The following is an 11,673-nucleotide window of genomic DNA, read 5'->3' as shown; positions in this document are numbered from 1 at the left end:
TAGACCCCTTAAGAGTTGTCTAAACTTGCTGGCTGTTTTCTCAGCTAGTATTCCTGTCTAGCATCTGACTATCTTGCCTTGAATCCTGACTACATATCTAATATGTGGCTTGAATCCACAATAGACAGCTGTATGACTTTGGGTGACTAACTTCTTTATGCCTCAATTTTCCTCTTCTATAAAAGGTGGGAAAGGAATAGGATTACTATAGATCTCATAAGGTTGTCGCAATATGATAATCCATATTAAGCACCTGGTACAGTGTCTGGCATCTAGAAAATGCTTGAGAATGAGAGTTGTAACCATTGTACTAATGACTTATGCCTCAAACCTTACCTTTGCCCCACTATGATAATAAAGTGGCTTTCACTTAGGTTCCTGAGTCACTTTATCAAACGGACAGTTTTCAGTCCTCATCTCCTTTCCTCTCTTAGCATCCCTAGAGATTGTTACCTCCCATTCTCAACTTTCCTGATCTTGTTATCTCCCTGTCCATTATTCCTTAGCCTTCTTTGCAGGTACATCCTCCTCTACCTGGCCTTTAAGTATTGTGATTCCTTTTCCCCAGATCCATTTTTCTTCTTTCTCTAGAGTCTCTCATACATATCTACAGCTTTAAATACCATCTACACTCATGACTTCCCAATTTCTATTTCTAGCCTTATCTCCCTTCTCAGCATAGACCTGCTTACTCCCCATCTTCTTTCGGATATCTCAAAGGCACAAACTAATGATCTCAACCCTCTTTTATTTGTTTTAACTATCCTCTGAAGCATTTGTTTGTGTGTACTCTAACAGTTATTTATTCATTCATTTACCAACCACCTGAGTACTGAGTACTGAGTACCAAATATGTTCCAGACTTTTTTCTACATGCTATCTTGTCTTAGAAAATATTTGAGGGAGCTAACTAATAGGAAAAGATAAAATAAGATAACCGGGATTAAAAATTAATAAAACCAAAGATGAGAACAAAATGAATTCATATGGGGTAAACACATATACCAATGACTTAAAAATTTTACTATAGATGAGTTTCAAATTTGCTTTAAATCCTCAAGCAGCCAAAGGGATGAGGAAGATCTTACTAGTTACTCAGTATGATACGCGCGCGCGAGAGAGAGAGACAGAGAGAAAGAATAATAAAAGTAATTATTCAGAAAAACCAGGAGAAACTAAAAGTAATTTGAGTACTCAAATAAGATTTTTCCCTTGAGGACTGCATTATAAGGTATCTGTGTGAAGGCATCCTAATTACCAAGCATTACTCAGGTATTACTTTCTTAATGTGACAAGTAGGAGAACTTAGACCCTCATAGGTTAAGTGACTTGCTTGATACTAGTCATACAGCTAGTAAATGGAAAGGCCAGGATACCAACCCATGTCTATATGGCTCCAAAACCCATTTTCTTTCCATTACCCAAAAATTCACTTTAAAAGTAAATACTCCCTATCCAGCAGTTCTGAAACAAAAGATCCCTACATGCAGTGTTGATAACATGACAGCATATGACATCAGAAAAAAATATGTATCTTAAAGATCCCCAGGCAGCTTCTGTATTTTGAATTTAAAGACAAAGGCATAGTCCTTGGTAGAAGAGAATGGGGGAGGGAAGCAGAACATGAAGTATTAATAAATATCGTAAAATCATTACCTGGTCCCTTAAGTAGCCTCTGAAGTAAAGGCAGTGGGGAAAAAAATTACAAAAGGCTTTTTTCCTCCTCCTAATAGATTGTACATTTCAACAGCTAAAAGGGTATGAAAATTTAACAGAATTTTTAATGTCTTTCTAGGTTTTACAATACCACAAAAAGATCATCTTTATTTTCCTTGCCACAAGAACAGATGGGTGGCAAGGGTGGCGGGGCCATGACTCACCACCTCCTCATGCCCGCAGAGGCTGTCTGAGCGGCAGGCAAACTTCTGGGATCAATAGGGTTCACGGCAATGCAGTATCTGCCAACAAACCTTGAAGAAGCCATTAGTCAACCGGTGACCTACCAACCTGACCACAGCAGCATTCTGATGTGGATTCTCAGAAAGGTTAGCCCTTGCTGGGAAACTGAAAAGGTCATGGGTAGCTCACCATCAAAACTCCACAGAACTGGAGTGAAGGGCACTAGAGAGGAGCTAAGAAGTCAGAGGAAATGGCTACTTTAGAGGCCAAGATTGTCACCCACCAGCTGCATGATCAAGAGAAGCCTAGTCCAGAGCACCCACAGAGATGGCCTCCCTCCTGACATGGGAGACAGTGGTGCAATAGGCACCACAGAGCCTAGAAAATGTGGATTACCTGTGGCCAGTGATTTCTCCAGACCTCCCAATATATAAGTTACTGAAAACAGCACCTATAGCTTGTGACACCAATGTGCAGCAGTAGTTCAACAAAGCCCTAAATAAAAAACGATTTTCACATTTGAAGGAATAAATGCATGCATCCTTGTAAACATGTCCAGTTTGATTGGGCAAATTTAGAACACTGGCTATTAATAGCTTAAAAGGGATTTTACAAAACTCATGACTATGTACAACATTGCTGGATTCTGGCTCCCAACAATGGTCATGATGAATACTGCTGGTGAGAACCCCTTAGACAGGTTTCCATAAGGGGATTTCTTCTCCTCTCCCCCAAGATGGAGTAGCACTACAGTGAACTCCCGTATACTGCTTCTACTCTTACTTATTCCATCTATGGGAAGAGGAATCCCTTAGCTGAGCCACGAGACTGAAAAAAACCCCAACATCTTTGGGGCATGTTAACCAGGCAATGAAGACACAGCCTTGAAATGGAGTCGGTGCAGGTTTGGCATGTGTCTCTCTTCTTTTTTTTTTTTTTTTAAATTAAGTTTATTGGGGTAACATAGGTTAATACAATTATATAATGTTCAGTTGCACATCATAATTTGACATCTGTATATTCTATTGTGTGTTTACCACCCAAAGTCCAGTTTCCTTCAGCAACCACATATTTGATCACCTTTACCCACTTCACCCTCCCCCTAATTCCCTATATTTGACCCCTGTTAACCATCTACCTACCCCCTCCTCCTCTACCCCTAACCTCTGGTAACCACTAGTATATAGTCCATGTCCATGAGTCTCTGTTTGTTTGTATGTGTCTCTCTTCTTGAACCGCCTGTATACAAGCCAGTGGGAATTTTGAGTTCCTGAATTAAACAGACCAAACAGCAGATCAAGTGCTAAAGCAAGCCCAGTCTCTTGTCTTCTTGTCCCAGCTCCCTGGCCTACGAATGAGTGGATTAAGACAGTGCCATGCAGTTCGCAAGGTCCAGCCAGGTTCAGAAAAGAAGTATGCTCTTTAATTCAATCTAACCAAAGCCAATATTGCACTTTGCTTCAGGTGGCTCTGTGAATTGTCCTCAATTGATTAGAATTTAGAACTGAACGGTGGTAAGTACTGCCAGGCACATTTAAGTCCTCAACACATACGTACATGTCAACAGTTAAGATTCTTTACCTACAGTTTTAAGCCCACAAAAACGTTAGGACAGAAATATCTAAAATACAGCTTCAGTTACAGGGTTTATTTTACTCTGTGGAAAAGTAATATTCTGAATCTTCCTAAATTAAGTTTTTTGTTTTTGTTTTTGTTTTGTTTTTGTTTTGTTTTATTTTTCTGTGAAAGGAATCTGCAATATCTCCTGCCATGGAAAAAACTATGACAGATCTGCTACAAAAATGAGGTTTGATCACAGCTATTATGCAGGTTGGAGTATGTCTTCCACAGGAGTCTTAAGTGGCAAATATGTTCTGAATAATGGACTACAAACACTGAATTTATAAAATGAAATCATTGTCTGTCAACTAGTAGTATCATTTAATTCAAAATAATTTATGGAGAGTCCATTAAGTATTAGAGAAAACTGAAGCCATAAAGAAACTTATTTATCAAATCTTTCATTTAACCTATATTCACTCATTCAACAAATATTTCATCAGTATCTACTGTGTGCCAGATAACTGCACTCACAGTGTCTGATGCCTAAAATACAGTCTCATAGAGGGAGAGAAAACCAGTTAAAATATGCAGCCTCCCTCACCTTAAGTAACTGTCTTCCTTCATATATGCTTCATCTTCATTTTTGCCTCTCACTTGACAGTCACTAACTCCTTCTGCTTGGGCTTTAAGTTTCTTCTTTGCCTGGCTTCCTAGACCCCAAATAATGAATGATCTATAAGCTAACGCACTGGACCCTTTTATATAACAAAGCTCTTCCTGTAATGCAAGTAATCACTCCATAATTCAGCCTTGTTGTACACATGAGTTTTCATAAAGAGGCCTACCCCAATAAAATACTGAAGCACTTTTCCCAGGAACTGGGATATGCTAAAAGTGAGCCTGGATAATCGATTAGAACAGGTGGGATGTTGCTTATCTTCCTAAAGATCCTTTCTCCCTGATGATCTCTTCCTTCCTGTTTGCTTGTGATAGATGTTTAGGATTAGACAGGTAACCTGGGAATGATTCACATGGAATTAAAGGTCAAAATTTATTGACACAGATCATTTTATTGGACTATGGATCTATAATGCCCTACAAAACACTGGGTTTGTGTTTTCTTTATCAATTCTGAACATTAAATTGACTACTTTTGATTATAAAGAGATTTCTACCATATTTTTTTGATTAAAAAAATTTTTTTTCCTTACTTCTATAATGTTCCCAAACCACACCATTCAAATACCTCCTTGAAGGAAGGCATCAGGTAGTAACATTTTGGTTTTTGGAAATTTGCATGTAGTTACTTAAAACAATGTAAATTTCTTCCTCTGTCCTTGAAATGCACCATATAAATATTGCATTTGATCCTTAACTTACACTTCATAAATAATTTATTTCAAAAATATCCTTCCATAAGACCATCAGTTGCTGAGGTGTTCAGTTTTCAGGGAAAGCATTTATTTACTGCATGAGTCCAGGAAGGCTGGTAAAGACTTGGCTAAAAGCTCCACATGGAGCAAATTATGGTAATTATATTAATGCTTAAATCCATGACGCTCTCTCAAATCTGCTAAAAGGTTTTGCACTATATTGCTCACATCTTGACGGGCAATGAGTCCACTGGAAATATTTAACACTTCATAGGGAGGTTTCCGAGATTCATTTTTCATAGTTCCAAGAACTGCAATAGAATGTCTGGAGGTAGCTTCCAGAGAAGTTTCTGAAAGTCACAACTTAGAGTTAACATTCCACTTAATATCTTCCACTTTTTGGTTCAGCCTGAAACTCCAAGTATAAGTCACCAGAAATGAAATTGAAAAGAAACATTACACAATTAATTTTGATGAATAGGTAAGTTTTAATTCACGTATGGCAATATTCTGGTTAATGATATGTTCTCCTTAGGACATCCATTAAAAATCCATTAACTTAACAGGCAAAATCTAATAAAGTTACTCTGGAAATTTTCTGCTAGATTAACATTATGGACTTTTAATGAATATTTCCTGTAGGTATTGCTCTATTAGCAGAGCTAATACACTAATCAAACTCAAAAGCTTCTGCAGAGCAAAGGAAACCATCAACAAAATTAAAAGGGAACCAATGGATGGAAGAAAATATTTTTAAATCATATACCTGATATGGGGTTAATATCCAAAATATATAAAGAACTCACAATTCAATAACAAAAAAACAAGCAATCTGATTAATAATGGGCAGAGGATTTAAACAGACATTTTTCCAAAGAGGACATACAGATGGTCAATAGGCACAAGAAAAGATGCTTAACATCACTAAAATCAGGGAAATGCAAATCAAAACCATAATGAGATATCACCTCATTGTTAGGTTGGGTGTTATCAAAACAACAAATAACAAGTGTTGGCAAGGATATGAAGAAAGAAGAACCCTTGTGCACTGTTGATGGAAATGTAAATTATTGTAGCCACTATGGAAAGCAGTATGGAAGTTCTTCCCAAAATTAAAAACAGAACTGCCATAAGATCCAGTGACTCCACTTCTGGATATTTATCTAAAGAAAACTAAAACACTAATTAAAAAAGATATTTACCCTTATGTTCACTGCAGCATTATTTATAATAGTCAAGATATGAAAACAACTTAAGAGTCCATCAACTGATAATGGATGGATGGATAGATGGATGGATGGATGGATGGATGGATGGATGGATGGATGGATGGATGGAGGGTAGATAGATAGATAGATAGATAGATAGATAAACCTTGAGGTTATTATGCTAAGTGAAGTTAAGTCAGATAGAGAAAGACAAATACTGTATGATCTCTCTTTTATGTAGAATCTAAAAAACAAAATAAATGAAAAGAAAATAAAAAAAGAAAAGAAAACTCATGAATATAGGGAACAGAGCTGTCGTTGTCAGGAGGGAGGGGAAAGGGTGAAATGGGTGAAGATAGTTGAGAGGTACAGACTTCCAGTTGTGGGGATGTTGTACAGAACTTGTTGGCTACAGTCAGTGGTGTTGTAATGTATTTTTGAAGGTTGTTGGGAGAGTGAGCATTGAAAGGTCTCATCACAAGAAAAAAATTATAACTTTTACGGCAAGGGATAGAGACTATACTTATTGTAGTGATCATTTTTCAGTGTATGCAAGTTTTGAATCATTACTTTGTGTACCTGAAACTAATATAAGGCTGTATGTCAACTATACTTCAATAAAAACATTTTTCAGTGAAAAAATAAAATAAACATGTATCTTGTGTGAGGGGAGGGGAGGCACCAAAAAGTTAAAATACAGTAAGTCCTCACTTATTAATAAGTTCTTGGAAGTTGCAACTTTCATCGAAACGGTGTATAATGAAACCATTTTTCCCATAGGCTAATTAATATAAACAAGAGTTAAGTTCTTACAGTGTACTTTTGGTCACAAAAACATCACCGAACTGCTAAATAAATACCCAAAACACTTCTAATATTAAACACTGAAATAAATGTGAGCTACAAATGCATTTAAGAAAGATTAATAAGAACAAGTAAGATGATCATTTTCTAACCTGATTATTCCAGTTTAGATTAACAGGTGCCTAGAGCCTATCCAGACAGCTCAAGGCACAAGGGTGCACTCACACACACCCACATTCGCTCAAACTGGGACAATTTAGATATAGCAAAGCACTTAGTGTGCACATCTTTGGGAAGTGGGAGAAAAACAGGGTAACACGTAGACATGAGAACAATGTGCAAACTCCACATAGGCAGTGGCCCCTGTGGGAATCGATTTTTTTCTCATCAACGTTATAACGAAACATTATTCGAGGATCTGCTATAATCAGAAAATCAGAGTTGAGTTGGACCTCAGTCACTAAAAATACTAAAACCAGTAAATATCATCACAGCTTTAAAAGTAAAAAGCACCAATATCCCAGTACCAGCCATCTCAGTCAGTAATTTATCCATTTACTAATCAAACAGTAATTTAGCTAATAAAATGTGCCATGCTTTATGCCAGGACTGGAATATGAAGGTAAATAAATGAAAAACCAGATGTCAAGGAGTGCACGGTATACTGTAAAGGCAAGACATACAAACAGGTAATCAATGTATACTCTAATAAGCTATGTTCAGCATACTATGGGAACATCCAGGGAAGAGCAACTAAACTTCGGGGGAGGGCATATAAATTTTAAAAATCACTTGAACAATTAAGTAATTGAAGTTGAAATTTGTGTTCTAGTAAATTAAGAATAAAGTAAGGGCCTTCTAGGCCCTTTCACTGGGAAGGTATCAATTCTGACATGATTTATTGGTTCTGCATGTAGTTAGAGGAAGTTACTGAATCTTATCTTATTCTCATCTGTAAACAAGGTAATGGGATGTACTTTGCCACTGGTTGTGAGAATTACCTGCAAAAAGGTATGTGAAAGCACGTAGAAATGTGCTTGAAATATAGAAAGAAAAGGAGGATTACTATGTATTCACTACCTACTATAGGCACATAATGAATATTATTTGGAAGTCAGTATAGCGAAATGGTTAGAGCAGGATTTGGAATCACCCAGACATAGGTTTGAATTCTGCTCCTGCCACTTGTAAACTCTGCAACCATTCATTAGGGCACATTTCTCCTTTCCGAACCTTGGTTTTCAGCTGTCGGACAGGATAAATAAAAATAACTCCATTACAGTTTTGAAAATTTAAAACTATAATTCAATAGTACCATGTCTGAGAAGCAGTAAACTATTAGTTTTAATTGCTACCATTAATTACATCCTGCATAAGCATGACTATAAGATATGGAAACATTGAGATTTGATGAAATTCACATAGTTGCTAGAATTACAACTACCCTAGCTCCTAGTTCAGTGTTTTCGACCCAATTTGCCTGCACCCCTTAATTACAGGATAAGAGCATCACCCCTGACATTCTGGATGATTCTCTAGCCAGATAGGAAGCTCAGAGGGAGCCTCCAAAACACAAGTTGAGGACTGGGGACTTAGTGGCCCTGCCTTAGCTCTAATGACCAGTGCACTAGTACCCTGGTGGTATGGGCTGAATTGTGTCCTCCAAAATTCACATGTTGAAGCCCTAACACATAATGTGACTGTATTTGGAGACAGAGTTTATAAGGAGGTAATTAAGGTTAAATGAGGTCAAAGGGGCAAGGCTTTGATCTGATTGGATTAGTGTCCTTATAAAGAAAGACACAAGAAAGTACACAAAAGGGCTCTCATACCCATTCAGTCAGTAGATATTTATCAACATCTTCTCTGCCAAGGAACTGGAGGGTAAGGCAGATATGGTCCCTGCTCTCCAGGAGCGTTCAGTTGAGTATGACTTTCCTACTTGGATGCCCTTTTTCCCTGCTAGGCCTGAAGATATGGAGTCAAAAGTATGGAGTCAAAAGTATGGAGTCCAAACCCCAGACTGGCTGGCAGGAGTTCTGACACTCCATTCTCTGGCCAGCTCCCTCATTCCTCAGAACAAAAGACTGATCCTATTCCCCAGTCACTGACTCAAAATGCTCTGACACTCAGAATTTTCAAACTAACCACCATATTACTTAAAGTAATAATACTCAAGTTATACCCATTCATCAACTGATATCCCATATCACACCCCTACTCCCTTCCAGATATGAACACTTATGGCAATCTAGCACAGGTTGGCTTTGGGTGCTAAATACTGGACAGAGGCCAACTGTATAGCCACATCAGTTCCCTGTTCTCATATATCCCAAGGAGGCTGTCTGCTTAAGTAGAAAAGTATGGAGTCAAAGACTCTAGTTTTAATACTGACTCTATAACTTAAAGATGCACAAGGACTTGAAAATCAGTTTTTCCATCTGTAAAATAGAAATAGCTATACAAATAGGTTTGTGAGGGCCAAATAAGATAATGTGTAAAATCAAATCACCTACTAAAGAACTTGGAAGTAGATGATAATTACTGATGCATTGTTTCTTCTTTTCTTCCCCTGGTCCCTAGCTCCTCCCCAGTTCTCTACCAGCTCAGATCCTGAGATAGTTTCAACTAAGCCATAGGAATTCCAAAAGGGCTTTTTCTGCAGACCACCTTGGCTCTGTTCTATGCCCCAGATTTAGCTATTATTAGTTGAACAGACCATAGAAACCAGCTATGTTGTCTAAAATATAGCAATATAGATGCTACTTGGCTCTTTCATGCTTCTCTCCTTATTTTCTTGAACTCTGATACAGTTGTCATGAGGACCCCCCCAGAGAAAAGTTGAATGGAAATAACCTACTACATGACTCAATTATCAAGGGTGGCCTGAAGTTATAGCAAACATTACTGGTGGTTCACCATTATTTAAAGCAAAACTCTTAAGTTTTAGTTGGTCATATGGAGGGACGCATGGCTGCTCAGCTAATGACTGCATTTCTCAGACACCTTTGCAGCCTAGTGGGAACTTATGAACAAGTGCTGGTCAATGGGATGTGATCAGAAATGACTCAGCCCATTTCCATGTTATGCTCCCTCCAAAAAAATGTGGATGGATTCCTCTAGCCCTTTTCATTCTTTCCCCTCACTGGCTGGGAAATGATGAGAACTAGAGTAGCTAACTTGGTTCCAAAGTTGGAGGCCATGTCGTGAGAACGGAAGAGTTGCCCTGATAATCACTATTATATAACATAAAAAAATAATCTTCAATCTTGCTTAATTCACTGTACTTTTTAACTTTATTGTTACAATGTCCTAGCCAAAACACTATACAATACAGAAGTATTTCTATTTAATCAGGTATATTTGCTTACCTATTGACAGCTTACAAAAATTGTCAGTAACTATTAGAAATAAATGTCTTCCTATGAAGTGAACCTTTAAACTTTAAAAATGCTATTGTTACATGTACCTAGTACCTAAATTCTTTTTGCCAGGTAAACCCATACCAATCACTCACAGCTTTACTAACCAGTCAGTGCCACATAAACCTGGAAGTCTGAGACCCCATGACCTTAGTCATATACCACTGGCTCATGTACCAGTTTCTGTCTTGCTCATGATTTTTCTCATTTTGATCTCTTGAATTTTTTTTTTTCTGTTCGTGACCTTGCCTGATTCCTTGAACCTAACTCACAAAGACATTTTCCTTATAATGACTGGAAATGATCCATATACACCTCCTTGATTATGCTATTCTCAGCTGCTTCATGCAATTATCTTCCTCAGTATAGCCTAATGTCTAAGATTCTATATTTCCATGCAGAGTTTCATAGCCTGTATCTCCACTGAGTTCCTATAAGCCCACCACAGGGGCCTACTAGTCATGTCCTACCCACCATTACTTACTCATCTCTCTTATTAAAACAGGACTGTGTTCCTGTATTTTAATTCACATCAAAACAAAAAACAAAAAACAAAAAACCATCAATATCCTCATATAATATACACATGCATAACTGCCCTCCAGATTTGTAGGGGCTTTTTGGTTTTTTTTGTTTTATTTTTACCTATTTTGCTGTAATTATCTGCAACAAAGTCTTCCAAACCAATCATCTTCCAGAAACTGTCATCCCAGCCTCTCTCTGCTGAGTACGTCCATTTGCACACCAGAGAACAGAGAGACCTAAGAAAATAGGAGAGAGGTAAAACCAATAATATGAGCTAGGCTTCCTTTATGTTTTGCCAAATACCTACAAAGATATCTATGGTAGTACCGAAGAGAATAAACCAAACTAGGTAATTATACATCCCTGTTTAGATGAAAAGTCCCCATTTACATGTTAATGATTGAGAGTACCTCTTTCAAGTCTCAGCCCCTTTTTTAGCTCCCAATCAAGCAATGTATACGAATATTTTTATTTATATCTATATTTATATTTAGATGACTTTTTTGATAATTAGACATTATATACAATGACTAAGCTATCTGATGATATCGAACATAATTATTAAATTTTAAGTATGACATTGGTAATTGTGATTATATTTCAAAAAAATCTTATCACTTAGAGATACATACTGAACGATTTATTTATAAAATAGTATGATATTTGGGATTTGCTTCAAAATAAGAGAAGGAGAAGTGAATGACATTATGGATAGGGCAGAATTGGTCATGGGTTGGTGGATGTGAGGCTGAGTGATGAGTAAATGGTGTTCATTATACTATGCTGTATGGTACATATTCAAAATTCTCTATAATGAAAAGGTATTTTTTAAAAGAGTCTGGTATATAGTCACTCCAGTCTAAAGCAATATTTAACAGC

The 11,673-nt window shown here is 37.2% G+C and overlaps 1 protein-coding gene across 6 annotated transcripts in view; it reads right to left on the bottom strand.

Moving 5' to 3' along the window:
- The window catches only part of FGGY (FGGY carbohydrate kinase domain containing), a 367,647-nt gene that overhangs the window by 217,821 nt on the left and 138,153 nt on the right, over positions 1-11,673 (bottom strand). For all 6 annotated transcript variants that reach the window (XM_025052081.1, XM_015595081.2, XM_025052082.1 and 3 more), the window contains one exon: positions 10,915-11,030. In XM_025052081.1, the coding sequence (XP_024907849.1) occupies positions 10,915-11,030 (116 nt within the window). The remainder of the gene's footprint in view (positions 1-10,914; positions 11,031-11,673) is intronic.

This window comes from Pteropus alecto, unplaced genomic scaffold (assembly GCF_000325575.1).
Source record: "Pteropus alecto unplaced genomic scaffold, ASM32557v1 scaffold25, whole genome shotgun sequence".
Classification (NCBI taxonomy): Eukaryota; Metazoa; Chordata; class Mammalia; order Chiroptera; family Pteropodidae; genus Pteropus; species Pteropus alecto.
Note: the sequence above shows the minus strand (reverse complement) of the source record. Positions and strands in the feature narration are given on the sequence as shown.